The 24459-nt window shown below is 49.2% G+C and overlaps 1 protein-coding gene across 1 annotated transcript in view; it reads left to right on the top strand.

Annotated features, from left to right (window-relative positions):
• The window catches only part of INSC (inscuteable homolog (Drosophila)), a 93068-nt gene that overhangs the window by 40955 nt on the left and 27654 nt on the right, over positions 1-24459 (top strand). Inside the window, exons 5-6 of the mRNA XM_006759851.2 lie at positions 563-676; positions 7593-7718. Of these exons, the coding sequence (XP_006759914.1) occupies positions 563-676; positions 7593-7718 (240 nt within the window). The remainder of the gene's footprint in view (positions 1-562; positions 677-7592; positions 7719-24459) is intronic.

Here is a 24459-nt window from a genome sequence, read left to right as displayed (position 1 = left end):
TTTGCCCATGTTTGGACAGGACCAGGGCTGCTATTTTGGCCTGGCTAGAGACCCAATGCAAGCATGCCCCCCAACCCCCGTTAAGCTACTGCAGAGTAGAGTGCTTCTTTTGACTTATCCCCTTACCCAGCTGGGGTTCTCTGTTGGCTAATAGCCATCCAAAAATAAGAAGCTTCTTTGGTCACCACTGCAGCTCTGTTTTAAATGTGACGATTTATTTAACTGATGTTTTCTGTTCTCTGAGGAGTTAGTAGCACAACAAGATGGTACTTGCTGAGATCATCAATATTTCCTGATCCCCTGGAGCAGGGCATGTTTGTCATCTAGGCCCCAAGGGGCTTGAAATGATCCCATGTTTCTGAAATGTAGCTCCGATTCCATGCTGCCTCATGTCTTTCCCAAAGTTAGAACCTCATCACCCCCATAGTAGGGCTGTGGGTGGGACAGGATTATAGATTCCAAAGGGCTCTTAAGAGCATGAAACCATCGATGCTTTGTTAAGGAAGATGAACAGAGAGTAGATGGGGGTGAGTAACCGTGAACCTCTGCTCTCTTTTCTTAGGCACTGGTGAGAAAAATTGATGCCTCGGACAATATCTACACCACGGAATCCACCACAGGGAACCTGTTTAGCCTGACCCAGGAGGGGGCTCCCTTGTGCCGCATAATAGCTAAGGTGAGGTTCATGGTGAGGGGCCAAAATTGACAGGCCTGGGGAGAGTGCGAGGAAGCTAGTTTGGGGGAATAACTGGCTCTGGAAGCTGTCCTGGCTCTAGCCTTTGCTTGCTGTGTAATCTTGGGAGAGTCACCTCCTTTCCCTGGACTGTGGTGTCTCCATCTTTAATAGTGGCTTGCCCCTCTGATTCATTCCCTACCTGATGTCTCAGTACCCTCTGACCCTCTACCACCTTTCTTCATGCACGGTGTCTATTTAAATACCAACCCTCTTTCCTCGTCTCCACATATCCCACCAAGCCCCAAACCTAAACTCAGGTTTCTGGCTGGATCCCCAAAATGTCTGCAGCCACAAAGGGAAGACACACTTGAAAAGACGGTGGTTTTCAGCAATTACAATGGGAGTTATCATTCATTAGCTTCATGATCAATATGCTTGTGCCCTAAAGGTCCAAACATGTAGGGCAAACATAGGTAATTGGTAACCTTTGGACCTCACCAGGGTCTGCTTCATTTGTACTTTTGTCCTTGAGAAATGACATCACATTGGGGATAGAAGCAGTGGTCTCATTGGAAGCAAAGTAATGCCCTTCAATAGACTTAAGATGCCAGTCACCAGAAGATGCTCCAGCTCTGGGGTCCCCAGGAAGTTTTGGAAAACACAGATCCTTTTGCTCTACCTCAAATGTACTGAGGTCCTGGGGTAAGACTGGGCCTCTAAGAAGTTCTTTGGGTAACTCTGAGGCATGGCCAGACTCTCAGATTCACTGATCCAAGCCCTTGAGGAAATCTGGAAGAGTGGGGTAAATGCTTATGAACCCTGGTCAAGGGAGCAGTAAATTCTATATAACAGCAATAGCCGATATTTGCAGTGAATTCCTTGCACACATGTTGTTGTTTTTTTAGTTTTGGGTTTTTGTTTTTTTTTTTATCACAAAACCATCCTAAGAAGTAGGTATCATGTTGTTTCCATCTATAGGTGAAGAAATGGTTTGAGGGATTTGCTCAGAGTCCTACAACTGATAAAGAGTGGAGTCAGAATTCGAACCCAAGTCTCTTTACTTGAGAGTTCATGGTCCTAGAGCCCACAATGGTGACTTCCAGTTCAGTATTTGGCCTTTCAGATTCTTGGACCAAAGCGTGACTCACAAGTTCTCAACTCTACACATTAGAATCCCTGGGGAGCTTTAAGAATGTTCTGATTCAGACTTAATTGGCCCAGAATAGGATCTGGGGTGAATATTTTTGCATTCTGCATGACTCTAATGTGCCTCTTGGGTTGGGGACCATCTCTTAGAGAGTGCTTCGGGTGTGATTTTACTTGGAAAGCTTGTGGTGTTGATGGGCAAAGGGCACAGTGAGGGTAGCATGAGGTCTGTCCTTTCCAAGGATTCTGTGACCCAGTCACTCAGCTTGGTCCAGAGTGTTGACTCTGCAGAGGTCTGCTCAGGGCTCAGTGCTATGGGGACTGGAACTGGGGCTGGAACTGACTCAATGGCAGTTTAATGATTAACTTCAAACAGAACTTAGCTGACTCTCTTTTAGAATGAGAACTATTTTCTCCTTCAAAATGAGTTGCAAATATTGGCTGGGTTTGGGCTCTAGGTATGGATCTGAGGTGTGGAAGGGGCAAGGAACTCTTCTGAATGGCACCGTGGGGCCTGAAAAGTTTTTGTTGTTGTTGCTGTTAATCCTCACCAGAGGGTATTTTTCCCTGTTTATTTTTTAGAGAGAGTGGAAGGGAGGGGACAAGTCAAGCAGAAGGAAACATCGACGTGAGAGAGACACATTGATTGGTTGCCTTCCACATGTGCCCTGACCAGGGCTGGGGATAGAGCCTGCAAGCAACATACATACCCTTGACTGGAATTGAACCTGTGACCCTTCAGTCCTCGGGCCAACGCTCAAACTACTGAGCAAAACTGGCTAGGGCCTGAAATGTTTTCACACTTTGGAAAGAACAGGCCTTAAAATTTTTCTAGGAAGGAAAGCCAGAGCTCTTATTCTTTTTCAGGGCCTGGGTGCTCTGAGCTCTGTCTCCATGTGCTGCAAATGGCCCCGACTGCCTACATTTGTACTCCACTTTCAGAAGCAGAGAGGGATCTAAGCTGAAGATGACCTTAGTCTTCTTTGGGGACCAGGATTTAACTCTGGTAAAATATCCATCCCAAATATTTTGTGTTAAGAAAGCAGTGGGAAAAGGCCTTTTCCGGGACCCGCTCCTCAGCTATTTAACTACCCTCATTCCCAACACCAGCCCTGGCCTTTTAAGAACTAGGACCAGTAGCTTAAAGATTTGGATGGTCCTTTGAGTGTGGGAACTACCCACATGTTATATCTTGTCTACACACATGTTTCTGAGATGAGTATCAGTGATCCTGTTTGTTTGTTTTTTAAATTTTTTAAATTGATTCAGAGAGAAAGGAGAGGGAGAGAGAGATAGAAACATCAATCATGAGAGAGAATCATTGATTGGCTGCCTCCTGCACCCCCTCTACTGGGGATCAAGCTGAAACCCGGGCATGTGCCCTTGAATCCAACCTGGGATCCTTCAGTCTGCAGGCTGATGGTCTATCCACAGAGCCAAACCTGGTAGGGCTAGTGACCGTTATACAAAAAAGGATACAAGACTCACAGTGGTTAAGTACCTGGAGCAGATGACCACCTGGTACACCCTGCACAGCACCTCACTGTCCATGTTCAGGAGATGTGCCCAACATTGCAACGACTGTGGGGCAGCTCCCCCACTGGACTTCTCCACCCACTTCTTTGGGGTCTAGTGTGATCTGCCTTTGGGTCTTCTATCCATCTGAGCTGCCTCCAGGAGACAATGTGACAGCCTGTCTGAGGTCCATCATCTCAGCTTCTTGGGTTCTTCTGCAGGCCATGGAGCAAGCCCAGTCTTCCTCATCCTTTCCTGAGTGCAAAGCACAAAAAACTCCACTGTGCTCTGTCAAGATTACCCTGCACCCCAACTACTGTCTTCTCCCACCACCAGTCTACACACCCCAGAGCTTTGATAGCTTAGCCCAAGTCTGTCTGAATAACGCATACTATATACAACTGGGCTCTGAGCCCAGAGCTTTCTATAAAATTAAATAAGCTCCAGCCAACAGTGTGATTCTGCTAGCTCCAGCGAATCCCGGCTTCACACAAAGATGAGTGCTGCTCTTGGGTCCTCGGCGGTCACTTCAGGGTGGTCCCTGCCACTAATTCATCTCACTCACTCACTGTTTCATTCTTCCTCACCCTCCCACATATTCCAGCACTTGACACACCACCCTTCATGAGTGTAAGAGACACCCTTCTAACCAGAAACCCTTCCATAGCCTGCCGTCACCCGGTTGTCCAGAACTGGGTGCTAGGCCCTTTCATTTACATGACCTCATTGACTACCCCCAAAACTCCATCATGTAGTTGTATCCTGACCCCATTTTAGGCCAAAGTTAACCAGCAGCAGAACCAGGATTTGAAGAATTTCCTCAGTTTGGGGTCAGAATTGCCCCCCTTCCTCTCCTAGTAACTAAAAATGCTAAGAAGGCCATTTTTTTCACAGGCCTGGAAAAGGATGTAATGAGAAGCAAATGCAAATGGGAACAGAGGCTTAAATATACGCTGGGCTCAGTGCTTCCTGAGCCAAAGGAAGGCAGCCACATTGATCCTGGCTTTTGGCCTGCATTCTTTGGCACCATTTCTTCATTGGCTATTCCAGACATAAATGATCTACAGCTATCTATCTATCTATCTATCTATCTATCTATCTACCTATCACCTATCGTCATTTATCTCATGTATGATTACCAATCAATCTATCTATCATTTATCTAATGTATGATTATCTACAACCTATCTATACTAATAAAAGGGTAATATGTTAATTAGACTGGGTGGACTGGGCATCTTCTGGACGTCCGACTTCCTTACGGACAAAGCCACTGAGGCAGAGGCAGTTAGGGGCGATCAGGCCCAGGCAGGCCCACTTAGGGATGATGAAGCAGAAGGCAAGCAAAGGCAGAGGGGGGGGGGGGCGCGTCCTCCTCAGCCCAGCCTGCACCCTCCCCAATCCAGGACCCCTCAGGGGAAATCCCTGTCTGAGATTGGGCCTAAACCGGCAGTTGGACATCCCCGGAGGTTTCCCAGATTGGAGAGGGTGCAGGCTGGGCTGAGGGACACCCCCCATGCATGAATTTCATGCACCTGGCCTCTAGTCTATTATTTATCTATAATTATTTATCTATCATCTATCTCTATCATGTATATAAAAATAATCCTAATATATAAAGAGCCAAGGTCCGTCATGACCTAAATGTCCAGACGGACAGCCGAACCAGGCTAGGGTACCGGCTGGTGTGGCGGGAGTCAGTCCTGGGTCCCATTGCCTTGGCAGGAGTCAGTCCTGGGTCCTGGTCGCCCGCGGCATGGCAGTGGGAGGGTGCTGTGGGAACGGAGCCATGCTGCCATCAGACTGGCCTCTTGGTCCCTCCTCCCACCCTCAGGCTCTGGGGAACCAGAGCCACGCTGTGATCGGACTGGCCTCTTGGTCCCTCCCCCGTGGCCCGCAGGCCCGGGAACCAGAGCCATGCTGAGATGGGACTGGACCCTATCCGAGGGGTCCCAGATTGTGAGAGCGTGCAGGCTGGGCTGAGATGCCCCCTGAGTGCATGAATTTTCATGCACTGGGCCTCTAGTATTTATATAATATATATGATTAAGTATAAACACAGACACATATAAATGCACATACCTTTGTAAACATGCATATATAAATATGTAATCTGGAGGGAGGTCATTAATGACCAGCAGGGCTGGCTGTTTCTTTTCTTTCCACTTTAAAGGATAATTTAATTTTACTTTAGTGGCTCTCTGCGTGAGGCCTTTGAGTGGACCCTTCATTAGATGTCCCAGGAACTGTGGAAAAGCAGGAAGGCAGGGATGGGGGATGTGGAGCAAGGACTCAGAGGGGGTGCTTGTCCTATACTGGAGCAGGTTTTCATCGGAGTGAGGCTGTGCATCTGAAATCAGAGTTCTTCACTTTGACCTCAGATTAGGACAAAAGTGCCTGCTCCGTGCCTCTTTAGCCTGCACCCCCCATGTCACTGCACCTTTACCCAGGCTTCTTCCTGCCTTTAACATGATCTGCCTTCCCCTGACTCATCGTCCATCAGACCATGAGCTCAGCATGGACAGTGACCGAGATTGTGTGCTTGTGCCCAGCACAGAGTCTGGCACATAGTAAACCATTCACACTTTTTGGCTGCTTGAATGAGCTTACCAGTCCTAAGATATGCCCTTTCCCAGCAAATGAACTACCTCAAAAGGAAGTAGGAATAGAAAAGTTAAGAATCACTGTGAGCTGACTCTAAAATGCCAGAATTTATAAACGCCCCCGCAGCGAGACACTTTCGTCTTGGTCCCTGCAGTGATAAGCCATAAACTCTGAGAATGAAAAGGGCCCGGAGCCTGTCTCTATGATGTGCCGGGGGAGGGATGATGCGCGATGACTCATTTCGATGAGTCTGTGTGGGAAGTCTTCACAAGTTAAAGGTGTTTTCGTGAGCAGCTCTCACAAAAGGAAAAGTACAGTCTCACCTCAAAAGCCAGGCTGATTGGTCCTAACAGTTGTTTTCTTTTACGAACAGGAGTGAAGGAGTTAAAACAAGGATAATGTGGATTTGGGGTGAATTATTTCACCCATCTGGACTTTAGTTGTTTCATTACAAAATAGGAATAAATTATAGGATTAATATAAACAGAACTCCTTTTCTTCTTCGTCTTCGTGTGTGTGTGTGTGTGTGTATGCGCACGCGCGCGCCCTTGACCGGAATCAAACCTGGGACCCTTCAGTCTGCAGGCTGATGTTCTATCCTCTGAGCTAAACCAGCTAGGACATAAAACTCCTTTTCTGCCTGTTGTGGTTGGGAGGACCTGAGAAGTAATGGGTGTTTGTCTCAGGGCAAGGACCAGCAGTGGGCCTCTCGGCGTCAGCTCCCTCCACCTGCTTCAGATTTATTTCTAGAAGCTATTTCAGGTGACTGCAGGCTTGCTCCATGGGGGTAGTTACCAGGCACCTGGGAGCAGTGTTGAGTGGAGTTGAGCCTGGTCCTAGCAAACATGCCTGCCCTGGCCCCTGGCACTTGAACCCCAGAGCATCTGGGGACTCCAACCTCCAGTTTAGACTATCAAGGGCAACATTGTTTCTGGAGCTAGCATGTTACTGCAGCACGCATGTGAGCATGGGAGTGTGTATGTATGCGTGTGTGTGCAGAGGAGAAAATTATTTTATCTACCACCTTCCGAGGTTCTCTGGCTGGTGCCCTGTGAAATGGGCTGACAAAAGACAGATTAACAAGGGGAAAACAAACAGCACTTACACATGGGAGCACTCAGAGATGCTTAACTCAGAGTTGGTGAAAACTGGAATCTTAGCAAAGGAATAATGCATTTTTAAAGAAGTGACAAGACAAAGAAAAAGGACCCTGAGTCTCTGGGGCAGCAAACTATGGGAAGGCAAATATCTGGGGAACCAATTGTAGATAAAGGCTGGTAGGAAAGTTTGTTGTGTAGATTCCTCTGATGCCATTCCAGGCTGACGAAGGTCTAAAGTTGTCTCTGGTGATTAACTTTGTCCTTCCCGGTAGAGAGGAGAGGGTGGGGGGGATAATTTCATAAATGTATGTCCTGTTTTTAGGCAAATAGAAGGCTGGAAGATATTTTTTCTTGTATCTGCTTCTTCCCAATTGTCTTCAGTTCAAAATATTCCTTATGCCAAGGTGGCATATTTTGGGGTGCCCTCTTCAGCCACCCTGCAGACTCAAACCATCCCTGCCGAGTGAGGAGAGGTGTCAGTTATTTATTTCTGAGTCAGCCCAGGAAAGGCCACACGGTAAGGTCATGTGCCATTTTCCTTTTCTTGGCAGGAGGGTGGGGTCGTAGCCCTCTTCAAGGTCTGCCGGCAGGACAGTTTCCGGTGTTTGTACCCCCAGGCGCTCCGCACCCTGGCCTCCATCTGCTGCGTAGAGGAGGGTGTCCACCAGCTGGAGAAGGTAAGAGTGCAGCTGGCTGGGCGGGGCCTGAGGTCCCAGGTGGGTAGATGGGAGAAAAGACCTCTTGGTGGCCACCTGGGCCTCTTCATGGAGCAAGTCCCTGAATCCCTCCTTTTCTGAGGCTTCATTTGGATGGGGCTGCTGGGACCTTGGCCATGGGAGGTGATGAAGATGGGAAGGGAATAGGGACTGAGGAGCTGGACCAGGAAAGGCAGGGTCCAAAGGGGCACTGGGCACTTCCTGGGTGGAGTGGAACAGAGTCAGTGGGTGGAACAGAATTGGAGGCAGCAAGTTGGGTGGGAGTGGCGTCCAGGGTCAGGGGGTTGGTTCTTCACTCATGGCAGGACCCTAGGAGGGGAGGATCCAGCTCCTCAGGGGACAGAATGGGCAAGAGCATGGTGGGTACCAGGTGCCTTGTCAAGCAGGTGGGGCTCCACACTTTGGGTAAGAGAAAGTGAAGCCTAAGTCCAAGCATATGCCAGGTCAACAAGGCACAGGGTTGGGTGGGGTTAGAGTAGACCAACCTAGGCAATGGGACCAATTCTGGCCATTGCACTCACCCCAGTTTGTAGGGCTGGGGCTGCTCCTCCACGGGGACCTGAGTGTGTCTGAGCCTGCGGACGGGTCCTCAGGGACTTTAGCCAGGAGGGTAGTGGGGGTTAGTTTTAAGGAAAGATGCTGAAAATGTTTATGGAAGAGAGGTAGAAAGGCCTGGTGTGTCCCGGTGACAAATGCGGTGCTTGCAGGGTTGGGGGTAGGTACCTTGAGTCTGTTCCTGTGACTGGTCTAAATGGGGATGGGTCTGCTTTCCTTCCTCTGCGTCGTGTCCCACAGGCTGGTTCAGGCTGCACAGGAGACTTGCATTCTCCTCCAGCTTCTGAAGTTTGGTCTGGACTCCTGGACAGATCATCCTGCTTCTTTCCAAATGTACTCCGCTTGTGGGGCAGGGTCCCAGCACCACGGGCTCAGAGGTGCTCTTAGCTGAGGATGGAGGGTATGTGGGGAGTCTGTTCGTGGTATAGATGAGAATGCTGTGGCTTGGAATGGGGAAGTGATTTGTCTGAGGTCACATAGCAATGTGGTGGAGGAGCGAGTGCCAGCCCTCTGGGCAGAGCACCCCCTTCCCACCGGGTGGGAAGCCTTGGTATGTGTGTGCTTGCTTAGATGGCCAAATGGAGCAGGGGGCGATGGTGAGAGAGACAGACAGACAGAGTCCATGGAGTAAACACATCAGGACTCTCCAGCTTCGTGTGCTGAATAGTCCTCGCTTCTTTTGTAAAATCTTCCCTTGGACACTGGTAAAATGGCCATGGGGTCTTCTCATCTTCTTTCATGCTGGTTGGCAGGGTAAGAGGAGAAAATAGAACAGACTAGAATCATAAGTCCTCCGATTTCTTGGCTACAGAGAGTTTGCAAAGCAGCAGGAAATGCTCAACCTGGGGAAGAAAAACAGCAGGGCTTTTTGTTTAGAGTGGAAAACGTTTACCAGAAGGCTGGAAGCTGGAGGCAATTTAAATATATATATATTATTGATTTCAGAGAGGAAGGGAGAGGGAGAGAGAGATAGAAACATCAGTGATGAGGGGGAATTATTGATCGGCTGCCTCCTGCTCGCCCCCACTGGGGGTCAAGCCCACAACCATGATCTGCTGGTTCATAGGTCGATGCTTAACCACTGAGCCAGGCTGGCCGGGCCAACTGGCACAGGAGAAGATATCCCTACCTGGGCATTCCCCTCTCTAGGTCCGATTTCTTTCCATACACAGGCAACTCTCATTCCCACTCGGTGCCTGGCAGAGAGGGGATGCTTCAGGAGTGTCATGAGGGGAGGAGTGTTCCTTGAGAAGAGCCCCCGTGTGGTCAGAAACAGCAACTACATTGTATGGCAGCTGTAGAGCTTGCAAAGTTAGCATTCTCATTTCATTTGATGTTGGCCTCAGTGTGCAAACATCCCCATTGTGCAGATGAAGAAACCAAGGCCTAGAGAGGTTAAGTGACTTATACAAATGGCATAGCTCCTAATTAATAATCAGCAAATAGTTATTGACTATTTGCTATTTGCCAGGCACTGTTTTAGGTTCTGGGAGAATAGCAGCGAACAAAGCCGACAAAAGCCCTTGTCCTCATAGAACTTACATTCTAGCGCAGGCGGTGGCAAGTGACGGACGTGGGCCAAAGTCAGCCTGCTGCCTCTTTTGCTATTATCTGACCTATGAGCTAAGAATATATGTTCTTTCATTTATAAATGGTTGAAAAAAATTAGAAGAATAACAGCATTTTGTGTCACATGAAAATGATGTGAAATTCAAATTTTTGAGTCATAAAGATTGACTGGAACACAGCCATGATCCTTTGTATAGGTGTTGTCGTTGTCTGCTTTTGAGTGATTGACGAGGCCATGCGGCCTGCAGAGCAAAACCTGTTTACTGTCTGGCTCTCTGTAGGAAATGATGATGGACCCCTGTTCTATCAGGTCATCAGGCTATCATGGCCACATGCAAAGGACAGTCACTAACATATGGAATACTTGCTTTGGGCAAGCACTTTGCTAGGCCTCTCCTTTCATTGTGTCACTTAATTGTTAACCCATTGGTGCAGTGGGAAGAAGGGGGACTCAGAGAACTGAGCAACTTGCTCAAGAACACATGGCTAATACAAGGCCGGGCAGTAGTTTAATTCCAGCTCCACTGAGCCAGAATCAGCCCGGCTGGGCCCCACTGTGTGGACAGGACTCACATCCCATATCGTGAGCCCCACGTCCACACTCGTTCCCCCACATGACGATGCTTCCGAAGCTGTGCGAAGTTCTGGACACCCAGGAAGGGCCTGGGAGTCCCCTGCCCTCTGCCTCTGTCCCCCTCCCCTGCCCCGGCCCTGCCAATACCCCTTTGTGACCTGGGCTGCTGATGGCTGGTTCTGAAGGTTCCGCTGAGGTCAGCTGCTGTCAGTGTTCAGGGTAAAAGGTGAAGTCCAGGGACAGGGTGGGGCAGTGGGGTGCCCAGGGGCTCTCACCAGCACCCCACCCACCAGGCACAGCGTGTGCCCTAATTAGATGATGTCAAAGTCCCAGCCTTCCCCTGATTTCCTGGCCTGGCCTCCTCAATGAAGCTCGATGAATTCGTTGGCAGTGAGAAATTGTGCTGGACCTGGTGCAATTCTTCTCTGTCATGCAGCTCCTCCTTCTCCCCCAACATTAAATCACACACAGACCTCGCTGCGGGTGTGTGGGTCTCGACAGGTTGCCAGACACCCCCATCCATCTCCAGCCCCGCTGTGTGACGGGTTGGGGCGTTTGCACGGTCATAACTTCATCCGCTCACGTCAGGTCGCTTAGTCATCCGCGCCGTCTTTCTTTCTGTCGTCAGGTCAGTCACCGTAACTCGCTCACTTACTCACTCCCTCACCCGGGCAATCACCAGCTGATCATACCGCGGATTCATCCCTTCATCCCACCTTCGTGGGGAAGCGGCCGACGCCGTGGGAAACCAAGGCCTTTGGGAGTCAGGCTAGGAGCTTGGACATGTTGTTCTGGGCGAGTGACTTGCCGTCCCCGAGGTCGGGTATCTTCATCAGTCCAATGGGCATGATGAGACCTCCCCCCCCCCCCCCCCCCCGGGCTGCAGAGGATAGATGTGCAGTAACATGGTGCCTGGCATGTGCTGGGCACATGAATGGTAGCCATTAGGATTGTGGTAGCCATTAGGGCAATGCGAACCGCTGGGGTTAAACAAATCAATGGCCTTGGGAAGATTCCCGTCTGGTGGAGAAGGGAGTGTTGGGTGGAGGGGCTAGCAGGTCAGACACCGCCAAGGGCGCAGTATGGAGAAGTTGGGTGGGGCCTGAGCACGAGTCCTCACACCTTTTCCATTTTACAGATGAGAACACTGAGTCTTGGGGGCTGTGTTCCCTCAGCTCATGAATGTAGAGCTTAGATCTACACCCAAGTCTGGCTGGTTCTAAAGCCCGTGTTCTTCACCCACTGTGACCCTGGGAATGGCTGGCCTTCTGGGGTGGGGACGGCAGGGAAGGGCTCCCTGGTGCCAGGCTCTGACTGTGGGCCTGGCTGGGGGCAGAGGTGGAGATTCCCCAAGTGGGGATGGGGTTGGGGGGGTGGGACACCAGATGTCAGAGAACAAAGGCCTCCTCAGAGGTGTCTGAGGGTCGGGTCTTCCATTCTTTCTCTCTAGAGGCCTGTTATCCTGGCCACAGATCCCCCACCATCATATTCTCTCTGTAACAGTGAGGTTCAGGAAGCCTGCCCTACCTCCCCTGTGTGCTTGGCCAACAAGCCCCCAGCATTGTCCAGTCCCCATGCTGGGCTCAGGGGAGGAGAGACCAGCAGCTGTGTCCCCTGCCTCCCGGGTGGCCGCGTGGGAGGAGCCCAGCCGTGCAGACAGCGGGAAGGCTGTCCCATGGCACTCAGAGGCCACAGGCAAGTGGCACCACCTCTGCTGGGGGCTGGGGAAGGCTGCCCGATGAGGCAGTGGAGCTGGGCCCAGAGGGTCATGGAGGAGCTCCCTGGCAGCCCAGGGGAAAGTGACCTCAACAGACCAGAGTCTCCGCAGCTGCCCAGTTGGCTGGTGGGGTGCTCAGTCTTTTGGAAGCTCTGTGTTCAGTGAATCGGAGGAGCACAGGAGAGGAGGCGGTGTTCTCTGAGCCACACTTCGGGAGGAAGAGGCGAGGGCCAAGGACCAGGATGGGATTGGAGGGGGCTGGGACTAGAGCAGGACTGGGGGCTCTGGTCCAGGGGGGAAGCAGGGATCTGAGGGGCACGGATCTTCACATCTAGGGCCATAGGGTCGGGGGCTCTCAAAGCCCAGTGCTCAGACAGCCTCAGACAAGAGTCCCAGGAGTTGCTTCTTCCAGCTGTGAGACCAGAGACCGTCTTGCTTTCAACAGAGCTTCCTTTCATCCCCTCCCCCTCCCTCCTGTTTTAGTTTTTCAGATAAGGAGTTCACTCTGTGCTGGAGCCAAGGGGAGAGTTTAATGAAAATCGATGAAGGAATTAAAGATGAGCAGGGGGCAGGAGGGGAGAGCTAAATTTAAAGTCTGAGGAGGAAATCATTAGAGGAGAGGGGTGCAAAAGCTGCTCTGTCTCCATGCAACTCCCTCACTGTTCCCCTCACCTGGTTTCCAGAATGGAGACAGGGAGGCCTGGACCGGCTACTGAAATCACAGAAACCCCGGGCAGGAGGGAACGGGGTGCAAGGGGGACGATGGGGAGGCCCCGATGCTCCAGCGCCCACTCCCCGTTAGGAGTGCAGAGGGTCAGAAATAGGTAATATTTGCAAGAAAATAAAACAAAACCGAAAAACAAAATAGTTAACCAGTTTTCCTTATCCTTTTGCTTATTTGACTCTCAAAATCATTTTGCAAGGAAGGCAGGGAGAGATGGTCATGGCCATTTTATAGAAGGGAACGTTGAGGCTGGAGGGCATAGAGACACCAAGAGAGGCAGAGCCTGGGCTGGGAACCCCATGCTTCTGTTCCCAGCCAGAGGCTCAGTTTGCTTTAACTGCCCTGGGGTGGGGGTGGGGGGGGCAGTTATGCAGGCCCAGGGCGAGACAACTACTTCATGTTGATGGATTCAGTTCTAGTCTGTAAGTGAGGCTGGGCAGGGAGACAGGAGCTGTGAATGCCAGGCAAGATCTATTTTCTCTATTTGACTTGCAGCCCTTCTTTACCCAGGAGTGAGAGAAGGAGAATGCCTTTGAATGGAGATCCCAGCTGCTTCCTCACTCCTCTTTGGGGCCTAACTCACTTGGACTCATCAGCCTCTTCCATCCCTCACACCCCATGCAGCCGCCCTGGAAATGGGCTGGGACTGTGCAGAGAACCCCAGGGTGCCAGCTGTGTGTGCTGTGACTGGCCAACAGGCAGATTGGGGTGGAGACTGCCACTGTCACCTTCCCCAGCCCTGCAAGTGGGGCTTTCTAGAGGGGGTGTGGCTCATTCACCTCTCCATTGCCAAGTCTCCCACCTCATCCATCTCTCTTGAGGGGCGGGTAGTATTTGAAGGAGGCCAGGATGAGAAGTGAGAACATTAGGCACACTGCCCCACCTCCCCCGCCTCCTCCCGCGAAGATTCACGCTGAGATTACGGGCCAACATTGTTCAGACTGAAGGTGTTGCACCCCAAACGCAAAGTGCAACCTGAGCTTGGAAACGGCATGGCGCCATCTGGCGGCCTGAGTCAGAAGTGCAGCAGCAGGCGAAGGCTCCGCTCCTCAGGGCTTGAGGTCCCCATGTGCTGTGCAACAGCGGCCTCTGGTGGACAGAGGCGGCAGTGACAGCCCTGCCAAGGTGCTTGGGGCCGTTTTCTCCTGAACTAGCAGGGTGTGGACTCTGGTCTGGAACCAAGGTCAGGGCGGGTGTGTCCTGTGTGTGTCCTGCATCTTGGGGGGAAGAGTTACAAATTCAAGGCAACAGGGGATTCTTCCTATGGAGCCAGTCTTTTTCAGGAGGAGCAGGATGTGGATACATCTTGTAATGTAATAGGTTTCTAACTTGGCTCCCCACAGAAAGTCTGTCCTGGGCCTTCTCAGAGCAGAACCCTTAACCCAAATCACCCACTTCTCACTGGAAAAAATCCAGACCCCTCAGCCGACAATGAAGGTGCCTTAACACACTGCGGGTGGATCGCGAGCATTCTCGTGTTTTCATATTACACAGTGTTTTACATGAATGTTAAGGCACGCCTTAAAATTAAGTACCCATTGCATTTTGAAGTTATTTATTTCATATTCTTACAAGCTAATATATTTTTAAAGTATACTACTTTGTAAAACGTTTTTGTACTCGTTCAACAGAAACTTATCTGGCCACTGGGTAAAGCGAGCAATAAAACTCCTGGTGCGCATTAAGAACAATGCCCCAATTCTGATCTGCTTGGGTGTATAGTAATTTCTCATGATGGTTTTAATTTTCTTTTTTCCTGATGAGTAATGATTTTGAGCATTTTCCTTTATTCTTATTGATCATTTGGTTATTGTCTTTTCTGAAATGTGGGTCTGAGACTTTTGCCCATTTAAAAATTAAGTTGTTTGTCTTTTTCTTATTAAATTATAAACTTTAAAAAATATATTCTACATGTGAGCCCTTTGTCAAATATATGTATTGAGAATATATATTTTTAGCCAATGGCTTGGCTTTTCAAAAAAATATACTTTTTAAGAAAATACATACTTTTATTTACTTCAGAGAGGAAGGGAGAGTGAGAGAGAGGATAGAAACATCAATGATGAGAGAGAATCATTGATTGGCTGCCTCCTGCACACTGGGGATCGAGTCCACACCAGGACGGGAATTGAACCATGACCTCCTGGTTTATAGGTTGATGCTCAACCACTGAGCCATGCCAGCCAGGCTGCTTTTTGCTTTTTCATTTTCTTAATGGTGTCGTCTGATGAATAAAAATTCTTAACTTTCATGAAGTCCAATTTATTGATATTTTCTTTTGTAGTTAGTGTTTTTGTGTCCATTTAAGGAATGTTTGTTTTTACCAACTCATTGATACAGACAACAGACTTACGGTTGCCAGAGGGGAGAGGGACTGGGGGCTGGATAAAAAAAAGGGAAAGGATTAAGTTGTAAATCTTGGTAGTTACAGAATAGTCACCAGATGTAGAGTACAGCATAGGGACTGTAGTCAATAATATTATAATAACTACGTATGGTGGCAGGCAGGTACTAGACTTATTGGGGGGAATCACTTGTAAATTATGATTGTCTAACTACTAGGCTGTACACCTGAAACTAATACAAAATATTAAATGTAAACTGTCATGAAAAATATAAAAATTATGAAGGTAAAACTCCTAGTTTTTTCTTCTAGGAACTTTATTGTTTTACCTTTCACATTTAGGTATATGATCCATTTTAATTAAAAATTTTCAATGGTGTTCCAAATTTAACCAGCACCATTTATCAAAAAGACCATCTTTTCACCACTGAATTAAAATGGCAGCTTTGTTGTAAGTAAAGTGATTACAGATGCATGAGTTTGTTTTGGGTTGTTTTCTGTTCTATTAGTCTTTTGGGCCATCCTTTTGCCAATATGGCACTGTTTGAGTTCCTAAATTTCTAAGTAACAAAACAATACATTATGTTATTTAGTAGTATAAATCCTACAACTTTGTCCTTCTTTAAGATTATCAGAAATTTTATACACACACACACACACACACACACACACACACACATACACACACTAGAGGCCAGGTGCACGAAATTTGTGCACTGGAGTGGGGGGTCCCTCAGTCTGACTTGTGCCCTCTCACAGTCCGGGACCCCTCAGGGGATGTAGCAGTGCACCAAGTGGCAGGCGGCCAGGGAGGAGCCCAAACCGGGGCCGGGCGCCACGCTGCTCACGCTCATCCTGGCCGCTGCGCCTGCTGCCGCTGCTTGGTAGCGCTGCCACGGAGTCAGGAGAGGCTCCCGCTGCCACAGCTGTGCTCACCAGCCCTGAGCCCGGCTTCTGGCTGAGCACGCTCCCCCTGTGGGAGCACACTGACCACCAGGGGGCAGCGCCTGCCTTGAGCGTCTGCCATCTGGTGGTCAGTGTGCATCATAGTGACTGGTCATTCCGGTCGTTCCACCGTAATGGTTGCTTAGGCTATTTTACATATAGATATTTTTGCATTTCTATGTACATTTTAGAATAAGGTTGTTAATGCCACAAAAACACCTGCTGAGGTGTTGATTGAGATTTCTTTAAATTTATAAAGAAATTTTGGGATAATTGACATCTTAAATAATATAAGATGTTCTAATCAATAAACATGGTTTATTTCTTTACTTACACAGACCATTAATTTTTCTCAGCAATTTTTTAAGTTTTTAGTGTCAGCATCTTACACATCTATTTTAGACTTATTTCTAGGTATTTTTCTATGTTAACATAAGTGTTATTTTTAAATATTTTTAATTGTTTGTTGCTAGTCAGAGAAAATACAGTTTTGAATATTGGATCTAATTACCTTGCTAAAGTCACTAATTAATTTTAATGGTGTGTAGATGCTTTTGGATTTTACAGATAGTATACGCAATTTGAAATCTGTAAATTATGGCAGTTTGCCAGTTTGCTTCCTCTTTTCCAATCATTATACCTTTTTATTAAATTATATTTTTATTGATTTCAGAAAGGAAGGGAAAGGGAGAGAGAGATAGAAACATCAATGATGAGAGAGAATCATTGATCGGCTGCTTCCTGCCCGCCCCCCCCCCCCACTACTGGAGATTGAACCCACAACCTGGGCATATACCTTTGACTGGAATTAACCAGGGACCCTTTAGTCCCCAGGCCGACACTCTATCCACTGAGCTAAACCAGCTAGGGCCCTTTTCATTTCTTTGCCTTGTCATGTTGCATTGGCTAGGGCCACTGTCAAATGTTGAGTAGGAGAGGTAAAAATTGGTATCTCTGGTTTTCATCATATTGATTTCAGAGGGAACGGTTTTAATATTTTATTTACTATTTCATTATTGCGTGTGATATCATTATCACTTTAAGAACTAGAATACCGAGGCTCAGAGAATGTCAACCACTTGCTCATGTCACCAAGTCAGCAGGTAGCACAGCCGAGTTGTGACCCCAGGCTTTCCCCACTCACGCCTCAGACTGTAACTTCCACTGCACTGCGGGCTCTCTGGAAGCGGTGTTCAACAGGCTCTCCTCTAACATTACTTAATACTTTCCAAACGCTGATGCCCAGCCTCCACCTCAGACCAATTCAATCCGAATTTCTGGTGGGGAAGCCTGGGCATTTGTATCTTAAAACTTTCCTCTATGATTCTAATCATCTGAGAACTAGGCTGAGAACCACTGATCTTCTGTTTTTGGTACCGTCAGATCCCAGCTGCACCCAGTGGTACTTTCCTGAAAACTTTGTATTTTAACACCTGCGCATGCCTAATGGGTCGGGAGATGAACTTGTTCTTATAACCTTTTGCTGCCTCCTCATGATCTCCACTCCTCTCCCCTACAAATGCCTTCAGAGCATCTTTTTGATAATCTGCTATAAGGAAAAATCATCTGCTTGACGGGGAAATTATTTTCTATTTATATGCGTAAGTGATTTAATTCTTGATTTCTTTCCACCTCAACGACTCAGCTCTCTCTACCTTGCTGACTTGCTTGCCAAACAGGCTATATAATCTCTCGCATCCATTATTCCATTCCCTATTACATATTAATATTTGTATTTGTCCGTTTTGGCACTTAACTTTTAACCAAAGATTCTTGTTTGACATAGCAAAACAGGTTGAGAGGGGGCTGGGATATATCAGTTTGGGAGGAGGCTAGAAGGCTGGTTGGGCTTTCTGTCTCTTTTATTGAGCTATTAGCTCTACTACGACTCCTTAAAACAAATACCTCCTTTATAAAGCAAGCGTTTAGCCCCTTCCATTGTCCACAGACTTTGTCCTGAACCTTCTCTGATCTGGTTTACATCCCATGTTCAGATCCTGCTTCTGGCCCACAGGGGCCTGTATTCCACATAAAGCAGTGGTTCTCAACCTTCCTAATGCCACGACCTTTTAATACAGTTCCTCATGTTGTGGTGACCCCCAATTTCATTGTTACAAATTGAACATAATTAAAGCATAGTGATTAATCACAAAACAATAGGTAATTATATATGTGTTTTCTGATGGTCTTAGGCAACCCCTGTGAAAGGGTCATTCGACCCCCAAAGGGGTCGCGACCCACAGGTTGAGAACCACTGACATAACGCTTTGTCCTGTCCCTTGGCTGACACTTGGCTTTGTTTCCTGGGCGCGGCCCTGGCTTCCCTCTCTATGGTTGGATTTTCCCTCTGGCTATCCCGGGGCAAACAGGTCGGTCATGCCTGGACCGGTGAGAGGCAGTCCCAGGGCTTTGTGGTTCCCACTTGTCTGTTTTCTTTTTTGTGTGTGTGCAGAATTGAGGTATCTGGTGGACAGAAAGGAGGAGGAAATTTGGGGGTTTTAGGTTGTTTTCTTTTTTGTGTGTGTGCAGAATTGGGGTGTCTGGTGGACAGAAAGGAGGAGGAAATTTGGGGGTTTTAGGTCACGCTCCCTTCCCTGCATTTGTATGATTCTGTTTAACTGTCACAACCCAGCAACCCACTCCTCTGCCTTTCCCAAACGCTAGACCTGTAAGAAAAAACTGGAAGTGAGCGGACAGCACCCGTGATATATGACGGGCCTGTGCACCAGCCTGTGTCCCTGAGATATTCGCATAAAAGCCCCCACAGATGCGTTTCCAGTAACCAGCAGGAAAACGTCGCCCATAGATCTCAGCGGTGTTTACTGTATATTCTGGGCTCCTCAGCTGTGTGGGTTCCATGCTCCTCCGCTCACCACTCAGGGAGAATCTCAGCATCCACCAGCTCTGGACACCCTGTGTGTGTGCTCCAGGTGCGCCGTCCTGCTGCCCGGGGGATGGCCAGGCCAGACCATCCTTGCCACCACTTGCATGCCCTCCCCTAAGGGGAGCTTGGCCTCAGGCCCAGGCCCATCCCACTCCATGTAAAAGCTAATTACCTATAAGTGCTTCAAGCAGCAATTTCCTTAGGATGTGTAAGTGCTGTGGTTAGATTGTGTTCTCTTGGCATCATTAAGTTTGTGACGGGGGACGGGGTCATGTGGTTTGGGGATGGAGGCGATCCATAGATGGGACCCTTGTCTGAGGAAGCTGGCCTCAGGCTGGGTTACTCCTGGGCCCATGGTAGGCGCTGAGCTGAACAGCCCCACTGGCCTGGCCCTCTCACCCCCTTCTCCCTTCATTGCCTTTCCCAGAGGCCCCACTTAGGGGGCACAGGCCAGGAGTGGGGGGGCCAGGATGAGGTGCCAGCCCTGGCATTAATGTGCTATGTGGCTTAGGCGATCTCTTCCACTCTCTGGGCCTCTGTTTCTTCACCATTCAGCCCACCATTGACAAGCGAACTGCTGTGTGTCAGGCCTCGGCTGGGTGCTGGGACCAGAGAGGTTTTAATACAGAAGCTGCCCTGAGCAGCTCAAATCTGGTGCAGGGATGAGTGTGCAGACCGATAAGGATAGCCCAACATAAGTACTGCAGTTGTGGTCAGACAGGTGGCTGGGAGGACAGAGACCCTCTGGCTGGGGGTTGGGGGGTGAGGTGCATGTTCCCAGAGGAGGTGGCTTCTCAGCTGGTCTGAGAGGACAGTGAGGAGGGAAGACAGGGACAATGGACCACTTCAGGGTTAAGTGAACTGGATTTGAGGTGCCCATGAAATATCCAGGCAAATTAGCTTTGGAATTAAAGAGATCCAGGAGCAGGTTTGAAATGTGGATCTTAGGAAAGAAAGTCAGGGATGGAGGGCTAGGCATGTGTATGTGTGTGGGGCCATCATACTGAGCCACGGAGGCCACTTGGGTTGGGTGCTATTGACTGAGATGGGACAAAGTGGGCTGACAGCAAAACCTGGCGTGAGTCACCTTAGGATGCAGAGAAAGAGAGGCTAAAAGAGATGGTAATTAGTAGTTAGCTAGGGAGCCCCCAAAAGTGAGGTATCAGGGAGCCCCAGGAAGGAAAGAAGGCCGAGATGGAGAGTTCTCAGCAGGAGGAGGTGTTACAGAGAGGCCAAGTAAGGCTGGGCTCCACACCAGACAAATCCCCAAATCCTCTTAAGCATGCACTGCGTCTGTCTGTCTGTCTCATTTTTTTGTTTCTCTGTGTGTCTGTCTGTGTTTCTCCATCTCTTATTTCTTCCTGACCTGTATCAGTGCCGAGGTCAGCATCAATCACAAGTAAGTGCTCCATTCATGTTGCACTAGAAAGAGATGCAGGAATAAGACTATTTGTCTTTCCGGAGGGATTGTAATTATTCATCTTCTTGGTCCTGGTCAGGAATTAAAACAGGACTCACTCTGCTTTTTAAAGTTCTAGTTCTGGGCTGCAGGATCCGAGGAAGTCCCAACAAGTGGGTAGACTTGTGGGCCCCAGGTTTCCATGGGGTCTCAGTTCCAGATGAACCTGCAGAAAAGCCAGGCAGGACCAGGGCCCTGGTCTAGAGGTGACTGCAGCCACTAGATGGGAATGAGACGGAATGATGGTGCCACCTGTGGCAGGCATTGTACATGCATTATCTCAGTTACCTTCCATTGTCCTCCGCCATTGGGATATTTATCCCCATCTATAATAATAAAAGCATAATATGCTAATTATACCGAAGTCCATCTGGGATGATACTGGGGCTGCAGCCGCAGGATCCAGGCAGCCGCCCGCAGCTGTGAGAGAGGGATCCAGGCAGCCGCCGTGGCTGCGAAGGCCTACTCTTGTGCGAATTTCATGCATTGGACCTCTAGTTTTATAGATAAAGGTTCAAATTATCTAGGTGCACGCATTGTCTAGGTAGTAAGATACAGGGGCAGGATTTATACCCAGGCATGACCCTAGAACCTGTGCTTGTTCTGACGCTACAGGAATTGGTTCAGACGCTGGGAGCCCAGAGCCCAGTGGGTGTGAGGCCCCTCAGGGCCACCCACTGTGATGAGATGGTTGAGTTGGAGCCACTGAGATGGTGATGGATACGATCAGCTTGAGAGGGGGGTGGCTGGCTGGCAGCAGGCTAAGTGGCAGGTCAATAACATCCGAGCCAAAGGCCTGAGAAACAGACCCACATGACAATGCACCAAATAGGAAAATGAGCAACATGCATGAATCACACTTCATAGGAAATCCAAATGTCAAAAACCAAAGGAAAGCAAAACAAAAACTTATGAAAAGACTCTTAGCTTCATTGTAGTAAGTGGAGACATGCATATTAGAATAAACATTTTACACACCCACCCAAATGGCAAACATTTGAAATCCGACAGTACCAAATGTTGGCAAGAATATGGAGTTACATGAGTTAATACTTTGCGGGTGGGACTACTGTAAGTTGCTACAGCTGTTCTGCAAAGCAGTTTGGCAACTCAAGTAAAATGAAAGGCGTGTAGACTCTATAAGCTGGTCATCCCACTCCTAGGCTGAACAACCAGAGAAGTTGGCTCGTGTGTACCAGGAGACATTTAGAAGAATATTTATGGCAACACTGTACATCGTAGCAAAAACTGGGAAATGGCTCAAATGGCCGCAGACTGGAGAATGCGGAAATGAATTCTCTATTCAATTGCAATTGATTTAGACAATGAAATACCCCGCAGCAGTGACCTCAGCCACATGCAGTAGCAGGAAGGAGTTTCCCAGAGGTAATGCTGACTGAGGAAAAAAGCATATTTCTACATATAGTGTGATCCCATTTATGTTAAGTTCAAAACCTTGTAAACTGAACAGCATACGCATGCAATACATCTTTAAAGAAAACAAGAGAAAGGCAAGCACACAATTCAGGGGGAGAAGCAGAGGTATGAGATCAAGGATGATGTCCAAGGGGGATTCTGGTGTTATTTTATTCCTAAGAGTAGATTTCCCAGATATTAGACACATACACATACATATAGTATAGGTGTTTATTTTATTATTTTGGAATGCCTAATCAATTTGCAAATGCTCTCTTTGGAAGGGATGACATGTTTCATAATAGTAAATTAACAAAAATGGTCTGAGCATATAAAACAAGTCAGAAGGAAAGCAAGACAGTGGTCAGTTGCTTGGGCCGAACACCAGGTCCTCTTCTCTGGGAAACCGAAGGCAGGGAAGAGATGGGGATCTACATCAGGGTGGGGTGAGGGTTGCTATCCTGGGCTCAGGAACCTGCCGAATCCATGCTCTGAGCTGCCTGCTTCTCCAAAGCGACCCTTCCCTGCAGCGGCTGTCGCTCACGCCGCCCCTCCATCTGCATGGCGGTCCCTCCACCTTTGCTTGTCTGGGTGTGTCCTCAGGTCCCCCGTCAAGTTTTACTAAGTTTTACTCTCTTCAATGTATCCCCCATTTACCGAGAGCCTGCTAGGTGCCTGGCCTGGAGCAGCCACGCGTGAACAAGCTGCGCTCCCCAGGCTCGCAGAGCTCCCTGGGGAACAGGGACAGACAGACAGACAGACAGACAGACAGAGAGGAGAGTCGAGAATCATATTACACCGGGCTTCTGGTGCACACAGTTCGCTGCAGACCTGTTAAAAGGCAGATCCCAGGTCTCCTCGGAGTCCAGTGGAGTAAGTCTGGTTGGGGCCCCGAAATGTGCTTTGAGGAAACCTCCCGTGGTGCAGCGGGCCCACACCTTGGGGAACCAGGGCCGGTCAGTGCAGGAAACACTAGGATGACGGCAGACGTGCTGGGCTGTGGATCACAAGGAGGGGCCGCCTCCCGCAGCGGGTGTGGGCGTGGAGTCAGGGCAGCTTGTGGAAGGCCTCCCCTTCCTCATGGGAAGTCACATTGCAAGTGGTGATGGTGGATGATGCCCCAGCCCCTCGGGCCCTCGGCTCCAGCGTGAGGGCTGGCACCCATACATGCTCAGGGAGATGGTGCTCAGCGGGTTTGCCAAGCAGCATTCTGGGCTGGGGAGCTGGCCTGGCATCAGGCCCTGGGTGGCGCCAGGCCCGCCGGGACCATCGACTCCTTGGCCTCTCTGGTGTTTTCCGAGTGGCCCATCTCCAAGCGCGTGGCAGGGACTAGCTTTGGGTCTGACCTGTATCCCGGCTGGGTCAGGGATGTAACGCCATCAGCATCCAAGGTGAGATGAGGGAAACTGGATGATTGACACATTCCCCCATCGGAGACCCCTTCGCTACAGCCTTGGATGGTGCTGGAGGGAGGGAAGGGATGAAGGCCAGATAGGCCTCAGACGTTTCTCCTGTTGGCAATAATAGGGCTGCTTCCTATTTCTAGGCCTAAGCGAGGCCCCGGGCTCTGAGGGCCTGTTAGTCAACACCTGGCACGAACTCAGTTCTGCTGGGGCAGCTGGGTTGCTATTTGTTCTCTTTTATTGAGCACACCCAGGTGAGTTTTATTGAGGACAGTTCCCCGGGCTCTGGTTTCCACATTTGTCTCTTTTGAGTCTGAGATTGCCAAGGCTTTCAGAGCTAATGGACCTCACAGCTCCCAGGAGCCACTTAAGGGAGGCTCAGAACTCCCTGGTGGTAATTAGTCAAATAAGACACAGGCCTCCGGGGAGCTGGGCTTGAGTGGCAGGAAGTCAGGGTGTAGGGACAGGAGCCCCAGGCCTGCAGCAGGTGTGGGGAGCATCTCCTCAAATCACCTCTCCCTGGTTCTTCCCCTGCCTCATCCCTACCCCGCTGCTCCCAACAGGGAGGGACTCCTTGGTTCCCAGCTGCAGGGGCCTCAGGTAGGCTGGTGTCTGAGGGGCCTCAGTGGCACTGCAGAGTAACCTTGACAAGTTACTGCCCTGCTTTCCCCCAAAGTCTCTTCTGCTGCCCCCTGGTGGAGGCAGAGGGTCTGTGCTCAGGTGGCCCTTCTCAGAAGGCAGCCTAATGTCCCTGGTTCTTCCATGGGCTTCCATGGACCATGTGGGTTCAAATCTCAAACCGACTGCTTTCAGAGTTTGTGATCTGGGGCAAGTCAATGAACCTTTCTGTGTCTCAGTTTCTTCATCTGTAAAATGGGGATAATATGGTAATAACACTGACCTCAGAGGGTGATTGCAAGGACCAGTGTACTAACGTATGCACTGCACTTCGAGTGGTAGCTGGAACATATAGAACATTCAATAAGCAGAAGCTATTATGATGATGCCAAGAGCAGGTCTGACGGGCAGAACTGGCATTGAACTCTTTTTATTTTTAATAAATATGTTTCTATTGATTTCAGAGAGAGGAAGAGAGGAGAGAGGGATAGAAA

This window comes from Myotis davidii, unplaced genomic scaffold, assembly GCF_000327345.1.
Source record: "Myotis davidii unplaced genomic scaffold, ASM32734v1 scaffold876, whole genome shotgun sequence".
Taxonomy (NCBI): domain Eukaryota; kingdom Metazoa; phylum Chordata; class Mammalia; order Chiroptera; family Vespertilionidae; genus Myotis; species Myotis davidii.
This window is presented reverse-complemented; position numbering and strand designations above follow the sequence as displayed.